Raw genomic sequence first — 22,468 nt, 5'->3', positions numbered from 1 at the left:
ACTGTGACTGCTTGGGAAAAAGGGGGCAATTGATGTCAATAATGTAGGGACACGAAGAAAAATGCTGGGGTTAGTGTTTGAAGGACAGTACATTGATAGCAATACTGCTGTGACTACTGGAAGTGATAAGGGGAATACTGCTGTGAAGACTGGAAGTGAGAAGGGGAACACTGGTGGGAGGAGGCGAAGTGGAGGCAGCGCCCCTCCCCCGGAGCTCTCGCTATTACCCAGCGGCTCCTGCAGTTGCTTTCTCTCCGAGATCCTCACGTTGAGCTCCGGCAGCGCTTTTTGTCCTTGGAGAAGACGAGCAGCGGGTAAGTTCGGAGGGCGCCGCCAGCTCTGGGGTACGAGGAGAACTGGACGGATGATCCGCAGAACACCGCGTGCTCCGTGGGTTTCCACACGTGGCAGAGTGACCGCTGCTGGGAGCCGGGGAGACGTGATCATCGAGATCACCTCCAGAGACCGGAAGTAGTTGCTTGCTCGTACCCGGCTTTCCTGCACAATTTCCGGGAAAACTTCCCGCCTCGTTCCACTCTCCGTTCACACGATTAATTTGTTTTCATCATGAATCGGGCGATCTTAGATAGATCAGTGGGGACATTATTTATTGTTGGACGGGAAAGATCTGATCACATTACTATGGACAAGAGCGGATTATCGCTCCCTGCGGTCGGCGTCTCCCCTCCTCCTCCTCCTGTAGCTGCTGCCTCGGGAGCCTCTTTTTTTTCTCGGCCAGGCTGCTAGTTCCGCGCTGGGTCTGGTGAGGTCGCTCTCCTGCGAGTCTCCGGCGGCTCCTCCTCCTCCCTGCGGCCGGAAGGTGAGGCCGAGCAGCTGGGGGAGAACAAGAAGGTCGGAGGAGCCACAGCAGAGAGCCGGGAGCAGCGCGTCTCATCATAACGAGCAGCAGCTCCGGGAGAGGAGGGGACTATGGTACCACGAGGTCTCTCAGCCCGGACTGCAGTACAGGTGAGGCGGGGAGACACGAGGGTCGTCCGGTGCGGGGTTTCCGGAGGGGACACGTGGTGCGCGGCTGGGGACGCGCTCGACATCGTCAGCAGAAGGGTCACTGGGTGAGTGGTGGAGTAGGCGGCCGGTTACATTGTCCCCGGGGACGCGTCGCTGGTTTCAGGGTGACTCTATAAGGTGTTTCTGTCCGTTGGATGTCTGCCCCGTGCTGCCGGGAAGGATAGATCGGGCGGAGGTTATGGGATGTGCCGCTGTCAGCTGCGTATTGAGCCAGGAATCCGGGATCAGGCTGGTCATCTCCCCCCGGGCTAAAAATCTGCATCATGTCACCGTCTGGAGGAGGCGGGAACCCGGGGTGGGCGGGGTACGCGACCGGGGGTTCAGAGGGAGATTCATAGGACGATCTCCGGCGCTATGCGCACCGTCCCCGGTCAGTAGATTGGAGATCCGCCCCGTGCTGTTGTGTTCCGGCTCCCGTCTCCTCCCGGTGCTGGGCGGGTACTGAGGCCTCATGCACACTTCCATCACAGTTTTCACGGCCGTTTTTCACAAATCCGTGTGTCCGTTCCGGACTTCATTTGAACTTGTCCCAGGAGACACCCATAGTTGCTAGGACAACGAATCCATCAAAAACGGACGGCACACGGAAAACTTCCTTGTGCCGTCTGTGTTTTTTCACGGACCCATTAACTTATGTGACCCCACAGTAACGTTATCACTGACAAAAGTAGGACATGCTCCACTTTTGATGGAATCGAACAACGGATCCATGAAAATAACGGAAGTGGTCATGGGCCCATTGAAATGAATGGGTCAGGCCTCAGGCACACGACCGTATTTTTTCCCACCCGTAAATACGGGTTCGGTGTCACACGTATTCCACCCGTTTTGCACCAGTATTTACGAACCCGTGCCCGTAAATATGGGTCCGGTGTCACACGTATTCCACCCGTATTTACGAGCACGTTTTTGGCGGCAAAATAGCACTGCACTAATCGGCAGCCCCTTCTCTCTATCCGTGCAGGATAGAGAGAAGGGACAGCCTTTTCTGTAATAAAAGTTAAAGAAATTCATACTTACCCGGCCGTTGTCTTGGTGACGCGTCCCTCTTGTCACATCCAGCCCGACATCCCTGGATGACGCGGCAGTCCATGTGACCGCTGCAGCCTGTGATTGGCTGCAGCGGTCACATGGCCTGAAACGTCATCCAGGACGTCGGCCTGGATGTCGAGAGGGACGCGTCACCAAGGCAACGGGCGGGAGACCGGACTGGAGGAAGCAGGAAGTTGTCGGTAAGTATGAACGTCTTTTATTTTTTACAGGTTTATACTGATCGGTAGTCACTGTCCAGGGTGCTGAAAGAGTTACTGCCGATCAGTTAACTCTTTCAGCTCCCTGGACAGTGACTATTTACTGACGTCGCTTAGCAACGCTGCCGTAATGACGGGTGCACACATGTAGCCACCCGTCATTACGAGAGCTCCATAGACTTCTATGGACTGTCCGTGCCGTTATTACGGCCTGAAATAGGACATGTTCTATCTTTTTCAACGGCACGGGCACCTTCCCGTGAGAAAACGGGAAAGCACCCGTTGCCAATAGAAGTCTATGAGCCCGTTATTACGGGTCGTAATTACGACCCGTAATAACGGGAGTTTTTACGGTCGTGTGCATGAGGCCTCAGGGTGCTATCTCTGAAATATATTTATAGCACCCTGAACAAAAAAAACTGAAGTGGGCATGAGACCTAAGGGAGGGGTGGCGGCGGGAGCCCCCTGCAGGTGGAGGAGGCCTCAACCTGTACTTGTGGAAAGGGGGTCCCCCGGGAAATATACAGCTACCAGTGCGACTTCCCTGCACCCACTGTACAAAATAGAGATACCAGAGGAGGGGGCATATACTTATACCTCACTGCACCCACTGTACAATATAGAGATACTGGAGGAGGGGGACACATACTTATACCTCACTGTACAATATAGATACACCGGAGGAGGGGGCACATACTTATACCTCACTGCACCCACTGTATATTATAGAGACACCGATATTCTATAGATGTCTGATGGAGCAGGGGGCACATACTTATGACCCACTGTATATCCTATAGGTACTTGTAGCTGACATGATGCAGCCCTGAATCTCTATATTGTAGACATACTGGATGTTATTCAGGGTTGGGTGCAATGAGCTGTGAGTTTGTGCATTTACATTCTATTCCATGCTTGTTATTGGGGGCATCAAGGCTGACAACTGTTGGCCACACTATCTCATGTGTGCCAGATATCGGACATCTCTTCTGTTATCAGACTTTCTGTTGTGCCGCCAACTTCCAGTCCTTCCATCTCCTGAGAAAACAATGGCATATCCAGCTTGTTGGAGATCTCCAAGCATTTCTGATAGAAGTTCTCATTGGGACAAGATATTTCACCATGAAAGGTCCTTGAAAACCCACCAACCCCTTGTAAAACATGACTGATAATCACTCCTATCATTGTCTGGTACCGAATACACCCCTTGTATAACAATATTCATTGGCAGCCAGCAGAGCCAAGGTCATTGAGCCAATAGCCCCTGAAAACACAGTGCACCCCACACATAATGTCATATATTCTGTTACATGTAGATGAATGGTGTTCTACATAGACGTTCCTAGGTGTAACCTGCAGAGGGAGCCCTGTCCTATGATGGAGGGTGGTAGATCCTCCATGTTACTTGGGTTGGTACATGAAGATAGTGTTTGTAATATTCCCAAATTGCTGTTAATACACCCCCCCCCTTTCCTGGCATCTTCCATCTTAGTGTCTCCTGGACGGGTGCCGAGTATCTACCTGGCAGAGAATGAACGGAGCAGCAGGCAACGAAGAAACAAACACCATGACTGCCCCAAGTGATCAATGTAAGGAGAGTTGGCTTTGGCTTTGACCCTCGGCTTGTCCTACAGTTCTCTACAGGAAGACTGTCCTGTCCAGCCTCAATACATACTTTGTCTCTGTTCCTTCACAGATAACTGGTCTCAAGAGGACATGCTTATTCTCCTGGAAACCATGAAGACCAACATGCCCAGCATTGACAGAAGATGCAAAACCACAGAGTCTCGTCTGGACTGGAATAAGCTGGCCTTCAAGAACTATACAGGGGACACGTGTCGTAAAACGTGGCGAAGGATCTCATCTGAGGTGAGATGTGGAGCGAACTCATGTGGCATTCTGCTTAATTCCCTTGGCGTGCCACCTATACATTAGAAACTTCCAACATCACGGAGGCTACCAGTATTCAAGACCATGGTACACTTTTAGTAGTCCTCAAGCAGAGGGCACTATTACCCCCGCTACATGACCTCCTATAATACCAGTGGTTGGACAGAAGAATAGTTTGACACAAAGGTGTCTCCAGGAGTCTGGGAAAGCTTGAGAACTTCATCGGTGATCATGGCCATAGTCGCCCACCTTTTTTATGATCTAAACATCCTGTATTTTCTGGAGCAATGCTCGTCAAACTTGTTAGTATGTTATCTGCAAAAAATTTACTAACCAACATTGTTGTTAACCCTGTATTTTTTTTAGGTCAGGAGGTACCGGACTCTCACAGAACTTCTTCAAGATGCAAAAGAACATGTGAGGCATCCATATAAAGGAGAGCAAATGAAGGTCAGTAGCGCTGCTTGTGGCTATTGTGGGCTTATTGGGATAGTCTTAGCTTGGCGCTCCGTGCTGGTGGGTAGTGCATTCGTCACACATACATGATGATTCAGCTCATGATTTAATTTTCCAACTCCAAACAACCATGTGAGTCCATGAGCCAAAGCAATCACAGAAAGGTCCTCAAACTCTGTACTAGGGACACACGATGCATCGATACTGTTTTGATACCGTGCACCCCAAACGTTTCGTTACCGTTATCTCATGTATTTCGATAACCGGCTGTGCGACCGCACAGCTGAGCATTGTAACACATGAATGTATGAGAGCGGGGCTGTGGGTGTGTAATACATGTGTGTAACAGCCATTGCCCCGCTCCGGAGTCCTGACCAGTGCGCGCCGTCAGGATGATGCAATGCGGCTGGCGCTGCACTAATGATCGCCGGCACTGAAGACCGAACATGGCGGACGTACTGCAAAACAGCCCCATGTTCTCTCTTCAGTTTCTGAACCACCGCTTGTAATGGGGGTACCAGCCTCCTGCACCCTCATGACATGATAGGGGTCGCAGCCCCCTCGCCTCCCACCATCTCCACGAGCCTTAGGTGTCCATTTGTGCTCTCAGCCCCTTCTGGGCCTCGTGTTTTCCCCCGTTTGTGTGACGTCAGGCCGCTTGCAGCAAAGGTTAGACATATGTCTTAGAAACAATGTGTAGAAACCGTAAAGTTAACAATGACCACTGGGGGGCAGTGGAACACAGCAGGAGTGAGAAAACAGACAGGCCATTAGGACAGAAAAAGGGAGGAACAAAAGCACAGATGAAGAGAGAGGGAAGGGAAAATTGGCAGGACCCCAGGAAGAGGAAGGAGGAGGAAACTTGGGCAGGAGAGAGGATGCAGAGCGGAGTGGGGACAAGAAAAGAGGACTTGCAGTGTGACAGAGAGAGAGCACAGTGACCAGGCTGCCGCCATTTGTAGGAGAAGTATCCTTGGCTCAACGTTCCTGAAAGAGGACTAGCTGGACATTCACTACAGCTCAGCGGTGTCAGGAGACACAAGGGAAAATACGTCATCTTCATCAACAGAGGAGCAGAAATCAGAGGTAAGGGTGGTATGCCGCGTGGTAGTGAGTAGCTCTCACTCTGACCCGCGGAGGCGCACGCGGTAATATATCCGCCGGACTCACGCCGTAGCCAAAGGGCGAGGGGCATAGCTTCCACCTTTGGGGCTTCCGCAGTGTGAGTGGTAGCACCACAGTGATCCGCGGAGACGGCCCATTCCTTCTTGAGACCCGCCGGGCCGGGTCAGTGAGCGCCAGGCGCAGCCACCCAAGGGCGAGTGGGACTCCCACGAGGGCGAGGGCCCCAGCTACTGAGAGACTTGATTTGAATACTGCATTGTTGTTATTTGGCCTGTTTGAAATTGTGATTTTTCAGTAAACCGTTGATTAGAAAAGAACTGAGTAGTGTTGTGGTGTCCACGTTTAGTCCTACCTAACACGCTCATTGGTGCAGCGCCAGCCCCATAATCTCAGGCTGACCGCGCACTTACTGTCAGGAGTGGGGCAATGGTTGTATTACACAGCCGCAGCCCCGCTCTAACGGTAGAGATCAGCGAAACCTCTAATCTTCGCCGTTATTCCCCTGAATGCTGCGATCAAAGCTGACTACGTCGTTCAGGGGAAAATGAGAAGGGGGGGTGCACCTTGACTCGATAGAGGGACATAACATATATGGGCACAGCCCAGGGTCCATTGAAGGACCCCAGGGTTGTCTTACCATATTTCCTGTTGGGACATACTGAGGTATGTCCTAAGAACTGCCTGTGTACTATCCGTATATAGATATATGCCAGGAAATTAACCCCTTCCCGTCGTAAACAACTTTCAGTTTTTCATTTTCGTTTTTTCCTCCCCACATTCCAGAAGCCATAGCGTCTTTATTTTTCCGTTGATATAGTACTATGAGGGCTTGATTTTTGCGGGAGGAGTTTTAGTTTTTGGTAACACCATTTATTTTGCCGTATAATGTACTAGGAATCTGGACAAAAATTATTTGTGGGGTAGAAAATGAAAAAAAAAAAACAGCGATTCCTCCATGGTTTTTTGCGCGTCGTTTTTACGGAATTCACTGTGCAATTAAAACAACATGTTAATTTTTTTATTCTGTGGGTCAATACGATTACGGTGATACCAAATCTATACAGTTATTTCTATATTTTACTACTTTTACAAGTAAAAACCTAAGTGTAAAAAAGAATTTATTTTGCGTCGCCAAATTCCGAGAGCCATAACTTTTTTTATTTTTCCGTCGATAAAGTGGTATGAGGGCTTATTTTTTGCAGGATAAGCTGTAGTTTTTAACCCCTTCCCGCTCCTGGACGTACTATTAGGTCATGGCAGCTGTATCGTTCGCGCTCCATGACCTAATAGTACGTCTCGGGGGTAACGGCCGTTTCGGCCGTCCTCCCGACACATACAGGAGCTGTGACAGCTGCTGTCTCGTACAGCAGCTGTCACAGCTCCTACAGCGGGGACAGATCGCTGTGTCCCTGCTGATTAACCCCTGAAAGGCCGCGTTCTATAGAGATCGCGGCTTTTTAGGGGTTAAGCTGCCATCGCCAGACTGCTACACGATAGCGGCCGGCGATGGTGACTATGGCGTCCGGCTATGCCATCGACGGAAGCCTAGTGGGTCCTGACAACGTCAGGACCCACTTTGCTTGCTGTCAGTGAGTAGCTGACTGCTCTAATACACTGCAAAGTAAAAAAAAGATGTGTAAAAATAAGAAAATAAAAGTATTAAAAGTAAAAATCCCCCTTTTTACCTTATCAGTCATTTATTATTAATAAAAATATATAAACAAACAAACTATACATAATTGGTATCGCCGCGTCCGTAACGGCCTGAACTACAAAATTATTTCGTTATTTATCCCGCTCGGTGAACGCCGTAAAAGAAAATAATAATAAACCGTACCAGAATCACAATTGTTTGGTCGCTTCACCTCCCAAAAAATTGAATAAAAAGAGATCAAAAAGTCGCATGTACCGAAAAATGGTCCTGATCGAAACTACAGTTTATTACGCAAAAAAATAAGTCCTCGCACGGCTTTCTTGATGGGAAAATAAAAAAGTTCTGGCTCTTAGAATAAGGTAACAGAAAAAGTAATTGTTTTTTTACAAAAAAGTATTTTATTGTGCAAACGCCATAAGACATAAAAAAAAACTATAAACATCTGGTATCGCCGTAATCGTATCGCCTCGCAGAATAAAGTGAATATGTCATTTATAGCGCACGGTGCACGCAGTAAAAAAAATAAAATAAAACAATAGTAGAATTGCTGTTTTTTAGTCACCACGCCACCTAAAAATAGAATAAAAACTGAACAAAAAGCCGCATGCACCCCAAGAAAACTACAATGGATTCCTCAAGGGGTTTAGTTTCCAAATTGGTCACTTTTGGGGGGTTCCCAATGTTTTGGCACTACAAGACCTCTTCAAACAGGACATGGTGCCTAATAAAAAGGAGGCCTCAAAATCCACTAGGTGCTCCTTTGCTTCGGAGGCCGGTGCTTCAGTCCATTACCGCACTAGGGCCACATGTGGGATATTTCTCAAAACTGCAGAATCTGGGCAATACGTATTAAGTTGCGTTTCTCTGATAAATCCTTTTGTGTTATAAAAAAAATGGTATAAAGAGGATTTTCTGACAAAAAAAAAATGTACATTTCACCTCTACTTTGCTCTAAATTTCTGTGAAACACCTAAAGGGTTCATAAACTTTCTAAATGCTGTTGTGAATACTTTTAGGGGTCTAGTTTCTAAAATGGGGTGTTTGATAGGGGTTTCTAATATATGGGCCCCTCAAAGCAACTTCAGACCTGAACTGGAACCTAAAAAAATAAATAAATGAGGCAATACTTGGCTTCTTACATTATACTGATAATGAGCCGTGCCCACCCCGAGATGACCCCAATTTTGACCGTTTGTATAAACGGAGACCCCTATTAGACCGTTTCAGTGCCCGATTTTCCCAAGCATACACCACCGAGAAGTGTATTTCTATTGATGAGTCCCTGGTACATTTTAAAGGGAGGGTTCAATTTTGCGAGTACCTGCCGGGTAAGAGGGCAAGGTATGGCGTGAAGATGTATAAGCTGTGTGAGAGTGCATCAGGGTATACCTACAAATTTAGGATATATGAAGGAAAGGCCACCCCCAAACCAGACTGCATCCTGGACTACAATAGGTACATGGGAGGGGTGGACTTGTCAGATCAAGCCCTGAAGCCCTACAGCGCCATGCGGTGTGGTATAAGAAGCTGGCCGTGTACATCATACAGATGGCATTGTACAATGCGTACGTGCTACGTCGATGTGCAGGCCAGAGGGGAACTTTCCTGGAATTTCAAGAGGTGATTATCAAGAACCTAATCTTTAGGGACCAAGAAGGGGGGGCTCCCAGTACTTCTGGAAGCAAGGCCACACGCATCGTACCAGGGCGGCAACACTTTCAAGGAGAAGTTCCCCAAACTGGCAAGAAGGGAAAAAGTCAAAAGAGGTGCAAAGTCTGCTATAAGAGGGCGATAAGGGATGACACAATATATCAATGTGACACGTGTCCCGAATAACCAGAGCTCTGTATGAAAGAGTGTTTTAAAATTTATCATACATCCCTTGGTTTATAATTTACCCCAATTTTACTTACCCTGATGCACTCCGCACAGCTTATCCCCCCTCGTCTTTCCCCTCTGGGCCCTGCTGTGTGGCCAGGCAGCTGATAACAGCCACATTGAGGGTATTGCCATACCCGGGAGAACCCACATTACAGTTTATGGGGGTGTAGATCTCCGGTCAAAATGCTCACTACACCTCTAGATGAATGCCTTAAGGGTGTAGTTTTTAAAACGGGGTCACTTCTTGCGGGTTTCAACTGTACTGGTACCTCAGGGGCTTCTGCATACATGACTTCGCACTAGAAAATCCCCAGTAGGCCAAATGGTGGTCCTTTCCTTCTGAGCCCTCGCATGGGCCCAAATGGCAGTTTATCACCACAAATGGGGTATTACGGCACTCAGAACAAATTGCGCAACAGAATGGGGTATTTTGTTTCTTGTGGAAATAAGACATTTTCAGCCAAAACTACATATTTGAAAAAAATAATTTTGTTTTAATTCCCAGCCCAATTCAAATAAGTTCTGTGAAAAAACTATGGGGTCAAAATGGTCACAACACCCATAAATGAATTCCTTGAGGGGTGTAGTTTCCAAAATGGGGTAATTTGTGGTTGGTTTCTATTGCTTTGATACCTCTGAGGCTCTGCAAATGCGACATGGCACCCGAAAACCAATCCAGCAAAATCTGGACTCCAAAGAACAAGTAGCGCTCCTTTCCTTCTGAGCCCTCCCATGGGCCCAAATGGCAGTTTATCACCACAAATGGGGTATTGCCGCACTCAGGACAAATTGGGCAACAAAATGGAGTATTTTATTTCATGTGAAAATAAGAATTTTTGAGCTAAAACGACATATTATTGGAAAAAATGACATTTTTTTCATTTCACAGCCCAATTCAAATACGTGCTGTGAAAAAACTGTGCGGTCAAAATGGTAACAACAACCATAAATGAATTCCTTGAGGGGTGTAGTTTCCAAAATGGGGTCACTATTGGGGGATTCCTACTGTTTTGACACCTCAACAACTCTTCAAACCTGGCATGCTGCCTAAAATATATTCTGATAAAAAAGAGGACTCAAAATGCACTAGGTGCTTCCTTGCTTCTAGGGCTTGTGTTTTATTCCACGAGCGCAGTAGGGCCACATGTGGGACATTTCTAAAACCTGCAGAATCTGGACAATACATATTTTAGTAGTGTTTCTCTGGTAAAACCTTCTGTGTTACTGAAAAAAAATTGAATAAAATTGAAATTCAGCAAGAAAAATTAAATTTGCAAATTTCACCTCCACTTTGCTTTAATTCCTGTGAAATGCCTGAAGGGTTAAAAAAAACGTCCTAAATGTGGTTTTGAATACTTTGAGGGGTCTAGTTTTTAAAATGGGGTGTTTTTTCAGGGTTTCTAATACATAGGCCTCTCAAAGCCACTTCAGAACTCAAGAGGTACCTTAAAAAAAAGGCTTTTGAAATTTTCTTAAAAATATGAGAAATTGCTGTTTATGTTCTAAGCCTTGTAACGTCCAAGAAAAATAAAAGAATGTTCAAAAAACGATGCCAATCTAAAGTAGACATATGGGAAATGTGAACTAGTAACTATTTTGGGTGGTATAACCGTCTGTTTTACAAGCAGATGCATTTAAATTCAGAAAAATGCTATTTTTTCAAAATTTTCTCTAAATTTTGCAATTTTTCACCAATAAACACTGAATATATCGAGCAAATTTTACCACGAACATGAAGCCCAATGTGTCACGAGAAAACAATCTCAATCGCTTGGGTAGGTTTAAGCATTCCGACGTTATTACCACATAAAGTGAAATCTGTCAGATTTGAAAAATGGGCTCTGAGCCTTAAAACAAGGCTGCATCCTTAAGGGGTTAATAATACCATTTTGGTGTACATGTGACCGTTTGATCACTTTTTATTTCATTTTTTGTGGGAGATTAGGGGACCAAAAAATAGACATTCTGGCGTTTACAATTTTTTTTTTTTTTTCTTTTACGACGTTCACCGTGCGGGTTACATAATGATATATTGTAGTAGTTCATAATGGGCGATACCCATTATGTTTATTTATTTACTATACTCTAGGGGGAAAATGGGAAAAGGTTTTTGTTTTTTGTAACTTTTTATATATATATATATATATATATATATATATATATATATATATATATATATATATATATAATATTTTTTTTTTTATTTTTTTTTTTTTTTTTACACAAAACTTTATTTAACTCATTTTTACTTTATTTATTTATTTTTTAGTCCCCCTAGGGTTCTTCAACCAGCGATCGTTCGATCGCTTGCACGATATACTGCAATACTGATGTATTGCAGTATATCGTGATTCTGACAAGCCCTGCCAGAGGCGATTGCGTTGCGGGGGGCGCGATGAGCTGTTAGATGGGGTCGCCCCCCGCTTTCTCAGTATTTAATTGCTGCGGTCGGTATTTAACTAGTTAAAGGGAATGTGTTAGCAAAAAATGTATATTTTTTTTTAGTTTAAACAATTAGTGTGTAGGTGAATATACATTGTTCTAATTTTTTTTATTTTTTTCACGAGTCAGGAAATATTATAAATTAGATTCTAATTTATAATATTTCCCAGTTCTGGTCACTAGATGGAGCAATTCCCAAAATTGCAGCATTGCATGTGGTAAAGCAACCACATTTCTTTATGCTGCAAAATTGGAAAAAAATCCCTCGCTCTAGTGAGCTCTCAGCATCCCCCCCCCCTCCTTTATCCTGGCTAGTGCCGGGAGAAACGAGGGGTTTGAATGGTCTAACCTCCTACACTGTGTGTCGCCATTTTTTGAGCTAACACACAGTGTAGTAGGTTTACATACACTAGTAAACACACACTGAAACACGAACATACATAGAAATCACTTACCTGCCGCCTCCGGTCTGTCCGCTCCGTCTGCTGCCGCTGCTCCAAGTGCACATGTCCGGAAGCCGTGACCGGAAGTAGTAATCTTACTGTCCGGCCGCGACTTCCGGTCTACAGGAAAATGGCGCCGGACGGCGCTCAGTTCAACTTGGACTGTGTGGGAGCGGCGGATGCGCCGTTCCCACACAGACGGCGTAGACCATAGTGGATGGAACGGGCCCCGTTCGCATTCACTATGGGACTGTAAGCTGCCGTATTCCATGTCTGTATGTGTCGTTAATCGACACAGACAGAAATGGAGTAAAAAAAGGCAGCCCCCATAGGGAAGAAAAAGTGTAAAAATAAAAAGTAAAACAAACACAAATAAATATAAAAGTTTTTAATAAAAGGCTAAAATCAAACTGATGTTAAAAAAAAAAAATTCCGTGACACACTTCCTTTTAAACTAGCGGGATCGTGCTCGCGCGCAATGACGCTAGTTACTCTGAAGTGTTGGCTGTGGCATACAGCCGACTCCATACTTCCCCTTCCCGGCTATGACGTAACTGTATGTCATATGTCAGGAAGGGGTTAAAGTAAAAACATAAAGTAATAAATAAAATAAAAAAACACACCTTTCTTACAATAAACATTAAAAATAAGTCTCAATACATAAAATATACACATATTCGGTATTGGCGCGGCCGTAGTAACCTGCACAACAAGTTTTTTTGCGTTGGTGTGTACGCTGTAAAATAATAACTGCTTTCTATCACTTATTGTGAGGCACGAGGTGTGATGATGAATTTAACCTCCATGTCTCTCACGTTAATAGTAATTAACCCCATCATGTACCTTACATATTAACCCATTATGACTGAGAAACCTGATGGGGTTAATTACTATTAATGTGAGGCACATGGAGGATAAATTCATCATCACACCTCGCGCCTCACATCAGAAAATGGAAGAACTTCTTTTTTTTATTATTATTATTCCGTTTGGTAAAATATCGTTTTGGTATCGAAATCGCAATACTACGACAAATATCGGTATCGACGTCCAAATTCTGGTATCGTGACATCCCTACTCTGTACTGATGGTGGCTTGCCAAATTTAAGTCATATTCACCAGCTTGTTGTCCTTTCATATTACTTTTTGTTTTTTTTAGAGACACCCAGAGTTTCCCAAGAAGCCCCTCACACCCTATTTCCGCTTCTTATTGGAGGAGAAGGCAAGCTATGCTAAGCTTCATCCAGAAATGAGCAACCTGGACATAAGCAAGAACCTGTCCCAAAAGTATAAAGAGTTAACAGATTCAAAGAAGGTAATGTATGAGAAGACGGTATTTTGGGCACAAATGGGATTCCTAGATGAGAAGATAGGTGGTGAAGTGGAGTAGGTGGAGCGGAGAAACCTTGAAGAGCCAACAACAGAACAGGGATGAGTTTGATTCTGTGTAGTTTGACCCAATATGTCCATCCGGTTTCCTTTTCAGGCGAAATATTATCAGGATTTCCAGAATGAGAGGGAAGATTATCAGAAGAACCTGGCGAAATTCAAGTGGGTCATGTAGCCATATCTACTGATGATTAAGTCTTTATCATTAGTTGCTTCAATGTAGTCCTCATTTATGTCCGCAGAGAGGCGCACCCAGATCTCATGCCATCTACAAAGAAATCTGATGCCCCCGAAACACCCAAGACCCCTCCTCAACAGCTGCGGGGCAACCGTAAAAGGAAGAGCTCTTCTAAAATAGGTTGGAGCACAACTATTTTATATATGTGTGCTGAGAAGGTAGAACATTTCTAGTTATTAAACATCTCATGTAACATGACCATGGATCCTAGGGTGTGCACACTATAGGTGTAGCCCATGTGGCTGCTATGGGGCCCCTGGAGAGAGAACGGGGTCCAGAGAAGGTTGGTTGATCCCTTATTTGAATGGGTGGTTACAGGTCCAACAATGTTGGCAAACAAAGTCCTGGGGGGCAAACAAGACCAAGTCCTCCTGTCTCAGGTGGTTTAGTGGGTGGTGGTGTTAACCAGCACCTGTAGTGGGTGATCAAGTATGTCCTAGCCATCACTTTCCCATTGCCCGTGTTAATGCTCCTACAATCTTTTCAGCTGAATGAAGATGATGCTTCTGTCAATCTGGAAGAAGAAGGTCAAGATGTCTACAATGAAACTCAGATACCCATCTAACCAAGCCCATCATTCAAAGCATGGGAAAACCTACGTAATGCTACCATCACTTACAGCATAGTTTAGAAAAAGACCATCTGTAGAACCCATGGTATCATGTAATACAAGTATTGAGAACCTCAAGCGGATCTCCTTCCATTGCTATGCAACTTACTTTCCGACCATGTTTTTTTTTTTATATGTTTTCTGTGCTAATGCACTATTTTTCTAATGCGAATAAGAAAAAAATAAGAGACGAAAAAAAGTTATTTTTTTTTTCCCCCACTTTCCTATAAAGAATGCTTTATTAACTTACAGAGGTGTGTTTGAGATTAGGGAAACCTGGCTGCTTTCTTCCAAAAACAGCGCTATTCTTGTCCAGAGGTGCTCCGGTGCGTTGGATGTCTGCCCCGAGCTGCCGGGGAGGATAGATCGGGCGGAGGTTATGGGATGTGCCGCTGTCTGCTGCGTCATGAGCCGGGGGAAGAGCCAGGACTTCGGGATCAGGCCGGTCATCTCCCCCGGGCTAAAAATCCGGATCAGGTCACCGGTAGGAGGAGGTGGGAACCCGATCGGGGGTTCAGAGGGAGATTCATAGGACGATCTCCGGCGCTATGCGCACCGTCCGCGGGCAGTAGATTGGAGATCTGCCCCGTGCTGTTGTGTTCCGGATCCCGTCGTCTCCCGGTGCTGGGCGGGTACCAAGGCCTCCTGCACCCTTCCATCACCGTTTTCACGAATCCGTGTGTCCGTTATGGTATCCGTGTGTACTCTGTGTCCGTTCCAAACTTCATTTGAACTTATCCCAGGATACACCCATCCTAGGAAAACGGATCCGTCAAAAACGGGAAACTTCCTTGTGCCGTCCCTGTTTTTTCACGGACCCATTAACTTCTGTGGCCCCACGGTCACGGAATCGCTGACAAAAGTAGGACATCCTCTACTTTTGACGGAACAGAACAACGGATTCGTGAAAATAACGGAAGTGGTCATGGGCCCATTGAAATGAATGGGTCAGGGTGCTATCTGTGAAAAGAACGGATAGCACCCTGAAGGAAAAAGCATGAGGCCTAAGGGAAGAGGTGGCGGCGGGAGCCCCCTGCAGGCGGAGGAGACCTCAACCTGTCCTTGTAGAGAGGGGGGTCCCCCTGGAAATCTACAGCTGCCAGTGTGACTACCCTGCACCCACTGTATAATATAGGTATACCGGAGGAGGGGGGCACATACTTATACCTCACTGTACAATATAGAGACACCGGAGGAGGGTGGCACATGCTTATACCCCACTGTACAATATAGATACACCGGAGGAGGGGGGGGCACATACTTATACCTCACTGTACAATATAGAGACACCGGAGGAGGGGGCACATACTTATACCTCACTATACCCACTGTACAATATAGAGATACCGGAGGAGGGTGGCACATACTTATACCTCACTACACCCACTCTACTATATATAGATACCGAAGGAGGGAGGCACATACTTATACCTCACTGTACAATATAGAGACACCGGAGGAGGGTGGCACATGCTTATACCTCACTGCACCCACTGTACAATATAGATACACCGGAGGGGGCACATACTTATACCTCACTGTACAATATAGAGATACTGGAGGAGGGGGCACATACTTATACCTCACTGCATCAACTGTACAATAGAGATACACCGGAGGAGGGGGCACATACTTATACCTCACTGCACCCACTGTATATTATAGATACAGATATTCTATAGATGTCTGATGGAGCAGGGGGCACATACTTATGACCCACTGTATATCCTATAGGTACTTGTAGCTGACATGATGCAGCCCTGAATCTCTATATTGTAGACATACTGGATCCGTTATTCAGGGTTGGGTGCAATGAGCTGTGAGTTTGTGCATTTACCTTCTATTCCATGCTTGTTATTGGGGGCATCAAGGCTGACAACTGTTGGCCACACTATCTCATGTGTGCCAGATGTCGGACATCTCTTCTGTTATCAGACTTTCTGTTGTGCCGCCATCAGATATTTCTGGGCCGCATGCAGCCAAGGAGTCTGGGGGCCCCCCTCACTATTGGGGCGGGCACAAAGTAAAGGTGTGGGAGGTAAGGCAGCGGTGAAAAGCAAACTAGTAGGGTCTCTTTGGAGGGGCAGGGCAGAGACAGCTGGTGGGTATCGGGGCAAGGTGGAGAGACTAAGTGCCAGGGCTCAGTGGGGGAAGGAGGAGGGGATTTCTGGGAGAAGAGGAAGTGGTATGGGTGGCAACACTGGGCAAGGGGGCACCCGTCGGAACGGGCCCCTTCATGGCCGGCGGCATACTATAGCAGAGCAGGGAGGTATCTTCCTGCTCTGCAATCCACTAGCGCCACTTTATCTCCAAGGAGCTAAATCCCTGTGTGGCCGGGGGTTCCGCTCCTGGTGCGCTCCTCTTGATGTCTGTACGTATATGAACAGGGGCAACTCCTGAAGGGGAATCCCCGTCCACAGCGTTGTCTACTCTGTGACCGGGGATTCCACTCCAGGATAAGCGCTTGACGTTACTGTCCATAAATGGACACAGACAGGGGCTTCTCTTGAAGTGGAAACCCCGGTCACAGCGTCGGCAATGGGGATTCTGCTTCAGGAGTTGCCCCTGGTGTCACTGTCAATATATTGACAGAGACATCAAGCGGAGCGCTCCTTCAGGGAGCTACAGTGCCACTATCTACAAGGGGCCTATGCGGCACTACCAACTGGGGGGGGGGGGGTGTGTTGTGCGGCACTACCTACCGGGGGGGGGTTGTGCGGCACTACCTACCGGGGGGGGGGGGGGTTGTGCGGCACTACCTACCGGGGGGGGTTGTGCGGCACTACCTACCTGGGGGGGGGGGGGGTTGTGCGGCACTACCTACCTGGGGGGGGGGGGTTGTGCGGCACTACCTACCGGGGGGGGGGGTTGTGCGGCACTACCTACCGGGGGGGGTTGGGGTTGTGCGACACTACCTACCGGGGGGGGGTTGTGCGGCACTACCTACCGGGGGGGGGGTTGTGCGGCACTACCTACCGGGGGGGGTTGTGCGGCACTACCTACCGGGGGGGGGTTGTGCGGCACTACCTACCGAGGGGGGGGGGGTTGTGCGGCACTACCTACCGAGGGGGGGGGTTGTGCGGCACTACCTACCGGGGTGGGGTGTGCGGCACTACCTACTGGGGGGGGGTTGTGCGGCACTACCTACCGGGGGGGGGGTTGTGCGGCACGGTCTACAAGGGGGAGGTGGGGGTTTGTATGGCACTGTCTACATGAGGGAGGTGGGGGGCTGTATGGCACTGTCTACAAGGGGGAGGTGGGGGACTGTATGGCACTGTACATGAGGGAGGTGAGGGGCTTTATGGCACTGTCTACATGAGAGAGGTGGGGGGCTGTATGGCACTATCTACAAGGGGGAGGTGGGGGGCTGTATGGCACTGTACATGAGGGAGGTGAGGGGCTTTATGGCACTGTCTACATGAGGGAGGTGGGGGGCTGTATGGCACTATCTACAAGGGGGAGGTGGGGGGCTGTATGGCACTGTACATGAGGGAGGTGAGGGGCTTTATGGCACTGTCTACATGAGGGAGGTGGGGGGCTGTATGGCACGGTCTACAAGGTGGGGGGATGTATGGCACGGTCTACGAGGTCGGGGGCATGTATGGCACGGTCTACAAGGTGGGGGGATGTATGGCACGGTCTACAAGGTGGAGGTGGGGGATGTATAGCACGGTCTACAAGGTGGAGGTGAGGGGATGTATGGCACGGTCTACAAGGGGGAGGTGGGGGCTGTATGGCACAATCTACAGGGGGGGGCTGTGTGTGGCAGCCAGGGGGGAGGGGCATTATACTGTGTGGGCCACTAAGCAGACATTATACTGTGTGGGTGCATTATACTGTGTGCGGCACTACATGGGGCAATGTATTGTGTGTGGCAGCCAGGGGAGGGGCAATTATACTGTGTGGAGGCCACTAAGCGGACATTATACTGTGTAGGGGCACTACAGAGGGCATAATACTGTGTGGGCACAATTAGAGGACAAAATACTTTGTCCTTGGATGGGGGTTATAATATATTGTTATATTGTATGGGGGGAACTGAAGGGGGCATCATACGGTGGGGGGCATTATGCTTTTTTATGGGGCAGTTTTTATATGATAGGGGTGGGGCACCGAAAGATAATTTCGCACGGGGCGCGAGCTATCCTAAGGCCGGCCCTGTCACTACCCACCACATATTTGAAGGCTATGTAAGCCTTTGAATATGTTTTTTGTTGTTTTACCAGTCTGTTTGGTGCTACTTTGTAAATACTTTTTATTAAAAATTATGTTTACTTTGAGATACAGCTTCTTTGTGTCCTGTATACAGAGCAGCTGTATCATGCACTGAAACCTTTATCTGTCAGATCAGCGGGACTGATGGGTTCAGTGTCAGCGGGTCCTGCGTGTCCCTGTTTATAATTTAGATTTGATCGATAACAGGTGGATCCTGACCCGGCGAAATTGAACCAGTCAGTCCCCTGGACCTGACGGATACAGTTGCTCCTGTATACAGGATACAAAGCAGCTGTATCTCCAAAAGTAAAAATTTATTTTTCATAAAAAGTATTTACAAAGCTTCATAACACACACTAATAAACTTTTTTTGTATAAAAAAAAGTTGTACATAGCCTTTAACCCCTTAAAGGAACAGTGTCATCACAAATTATTTTTTTATATGTTAAAGATGTTAGTGCTTTATTAAAAACGTTTATATTCATTTGTGTGTTTGTGTTTTACTTTTTCTTATTTTTACACTTTTTCTTCCCTATGGGGGCTGCCATTTTTTGTTCCATTTCTGTCTGTGTCGATTAACGACACATACAGACATGGAATACGGCAGCCACAGTCCCATAGGGACTGCGAACGGCTCCCGTCCCATTGACTTCAGTGTACGGCGTCTGTGTGGGAACTGCGCATGCGCCGCTCCCACACAGTCCAATTCGAAATTGGCGCCATTTTCCTGTGGACCGGAAGTCGCGGCCGGACAGTAATATTACTACTTCCGGTCGCGGCTTCCGGATTTGTGCACTTGGACCAGCGGCAGCAAACGGAGCGGACGGGCCGGAGGGAGCCGCGGCGGCAGGAGCAGGTAAGAGATTTCAATGTATGTTCGTGTTTATGTGTGTTTACTACTGTATGTAAACCTACTACACTGTGTGTTAGCTCAAAAAATGGCGACACACAGTGTAGGAGGTTAAACCGTTCAAACCCCTCGTTTATCCCGGCACTAGCCAGGATAAAGGAGGGGGGCATGCTGAGAGCTCACTAGAGCGAGGGCTTTTAACCCAATGTTGCAATGCTGCAATTTTGGGAATAGCTCCATCTAGTGACCAAAAATGGGTAGTATTATAAATTAGAATTAATTTATAATATTTCCTGACTCGTGAAAAAAATAAAAAAAATTTGAACAATGTTTTAATCACCCACACACTAAATGTTTAATTTAAAAAAAAAAAAACATGTTTTTCTGGCAACACATTCCCTTTAAGGACGCAGCCTAGTTTTGGCCTTAAGGCTCAGAGCCCATTTTTCAAATGTGACATATTTCACTTTATGTGGTAATAACGTCGGAATGCTTAAACCTACCCAAGCGATTCTGAGATTGTTTTCTCGTGACACATTGGGCTTCATGTTCGTGGTAAAATTTGGTCGATATATTCAGTGTTTATTGGTGAAAAATTGCAAAATGTAGAGAAAATTTTGAAAAAATAGCATTTTTCAGCATTTAAATGCATCTGCTTGTAAAACAGACGGTTATACCACCCAAAATAGTTACTAGTTCACATTTCCCATATGTCTACTTTAGATTGGCATCGTTTTTTGAACATTCTTTTATTTTTCTTGGACGTTACAAGGCTTAGAACATAAACAGCAATTTCTCATATTTTTAAGAAAATTTCAAAAGCCTTTTTTTAAAGGTACCTCTTAAGTTCTGAAGTGGCTTTGTGGGCCTATGTATTAGAAACCCTGATAAAACACCCCATTTTAAAAACTAGACCCCTCAAAGTATTCAAAACAGCAGTTAGAAAGTTTTTTAACCCTTTAACGCATTTCACAGGAATTAAAGCAAAGTGGAGGTGAAATTTGCAAATTTAATTTTTCTTGCTGAATTTCAATTTTATTCATTTTTTTTTCTGTAACACAGAAGGTTTTACCAGAGAAACACTACTAAATATGTATTGTCCAGATTCTGCAGTTTTTAGAAATGTCCCACATGTGGCCCTACTGCGCTCGTGGACTAAAACACAAGCCCTAGAAGCAAAGAAGCACCTAGTGCATTTTGAGTCCTCTTTTTTATCAGAATATATTTTAGGCAGCATGCCAGGTTTGAAGAGTTGTTGAGGTGTCAAAACAGTAGGAATCCCCCAATAGTGACCCCATTTTGGAAACTACACCCCTCAAGGAATTCATTTAGGGTTGTTGTTACCATTTTGACCGCACAGTTTTTTCACAGCACGTATTTGAATTGGGCTCTGAAATGAAAAAAATGACATTTTTTCCAATAAAATGTCATTTGTGATCAAAATTTCTTATTTTCACAGGGAACAAAATACCCCATTTTGTTGCCCAATTTGTCCTTAGTGTGGCAATACCCCATTTGTGGTGATAAACTGCCGTTTGGGCCCATGGGAGGGCTCAGAAGGAAAGGAGCGCTGTGTGTTCTTTGGAGTACAGATTTTGCTGGATTGGTTTTCGGGTGCCATGTCGCATTTGCAGAGCCCCAGAGCTATCAAAGCAATAGAAACCCACCACAAATGACCCCATTTTGGAAACTACACCCCTCAAGGAATTCATTTATGGGTGTTGTGACCATTTTGACCCCATAGTTTTTTCACAGAACTTATTTGAATTGGGCTGGGAATGAAAACAAAATTATTTTTTTCAAATAATATGTAGTTTTGGCTGAAAATTTCTTATTTTCACAAGAAACAAAATACCCCATTCTGTTGCGCAATTTGTTCTGAGTGCCGCAATACCCCATTTGTTGTGATAAACTGCCGTTTGGGCCCATGGGAGGGCTCAGAAGGAAAGGACCACCATTTGGCCTACTGGGGATTTTCTAGTGCGAAGTCATGTATGCAGAAGCCCCTGAGGTACCAGTACAGTTGAAACCCGCAAGAAGTGACCCCGTTTTAAAAACTACACCCTTAAGGCATTCATCTAGAGGTGTAGTGAGCATTTTGACCGGAGGCATACACCCCATAAACTGTATGTGGGTTCTCCGGGTAGGCAATACCCTACATGTGGCTGTTATCAGCTGCCTGGACACACAGCAGGGCTCAGAGGGGAAAGACGAGGGGGGATAAGCTGTGTGGAGTGCATCAGGGTAAGTAAAATTGGGTAAATTATAAACCAAGGGATGTATGATACATTTTAAAACACTTTCATACAGAGCTCTAGTTATTCGGGACACGTGTCACATTGATATATTGTGTCATCCCTTATCCCCCTCTTATAACAGACTTTGCACCTCTTTTGACTTTTTCCCTTCTTGCCAGTTTGGGGAACTTCTCCTGGAAAGTGTTGCCCTGGTTACGATGTGTGTGGGCTCGCTTCCAGAAGTACTGGGTGCCCCCCCCTTCTTGGTCCCTAAAGATTAGGTATCTTGATAATCACCTCTTGAAATTCCAGGAAAGTTCCCGTCTGGCCTGCACATCGACGTAGCATGTACGCATTGTACAATGCCATCTGTATGATGTGCCCGGCCAGCTTCTTATACCACACCGCATGGCGCTGTAGGGCTTCAGGGCTTGATCTTACAAGTCCATCCCTCCCATGTACCTATTGTAGTCCAGGATGCAGTCTGGTTTGGGGGTGGCCTTTCCTTCATATATCCTAAACCTGTAGGTATACCCTGATGCACTCTCACAACTTATACATCTTCACGCCATACCTTGCCCTCTTACCTGGCAGGTACCGGCGGAATTGAACCCTCCCTTTAAAATGTACCAGGGACTCATCAATAGACATACACTTCTCGGGGGTGTATGCTTGGGAAAACCGGGCGCTGGAACGGTCTAATAGGGGTCTCCGTTTATACAAACGGTCAAAACTGGGGTCATCTCGGGGTGGGCACGG

At 46.4% G+C, this 22,468-nt stretch overlaps 1 protein-coding gene across 7 annotated transcripts; it reads left to right on the top strand.

Moving 5' to 3' along the window:
- The first annotated feature begins 205 nt into the window (after nucleotides 1-205).
- On the top strand, nucleotides 206-14,658 carry LOC142666103 (nucleolar transcription factor 1-B-like). Of its 7 annotated transcripts, none has more exons than XM_075846020.1 (8): nucleotides 206-314; nucleotides 3,772-3,868; nucleotides 3,976-4,148; nucleotides 4,536-4,619; nucleotides 13,330-13,485; nucleotides 13,657-13,721; nucleotides 13,802-13,917; nucleotides 14,285-14,658. In XM_075846020.1, exons 2-8 carry the CDS (start codon nucleotides 3,811-3,813, stop codon nucleotides 14,290-14,292), a joined length of 660 nt encoding a protein of 219 aa, XP_075702135.1. In that variant the 5' UTR covers nucleotides 206-314; nucleotides 3,772-3,810; the 3' UTR covers nucleotides 14,293-14,658. The 7 variants fall into 7 exon arrangements, with proteins under 7 accessions (XP_075702135.1, XP_075702139.1, XP_075702134.1 ...); XM_075846024.1 differs by lacking the exon at nucleotides 206-314 and adding an exon at nucleotides 339-471; XM_075846019.1 differs by lacking the exon at nucleotides 206-314 and adding an exon at nucleotides 733-969.
- The last annotated feature ends 7,810 nt before the right edge of the window (nucleotides 14,659-22,468 follow it).

Source organism: Rhinoderma darwinii, chromosome 13 (assembly GCF_050947455.1).
Source record: "Rhinoderma darwinii isolate aRhiDar2 chromosome 13, aRhiDar2.hap1, whole genome shotgun sequence".
Taxonomy (NCBI): domain Eukaryota; kingdom Metazoa; phylum Chordata; class Amphibia; order Anura; family Rhinodermatidae; genus Rhinoderma; species Rhinoderma darwinii.
Note: the sequence above shows the minus strand (reverse complement) of the source record. Positions and strands in the feature narration are given on the sequence as shown.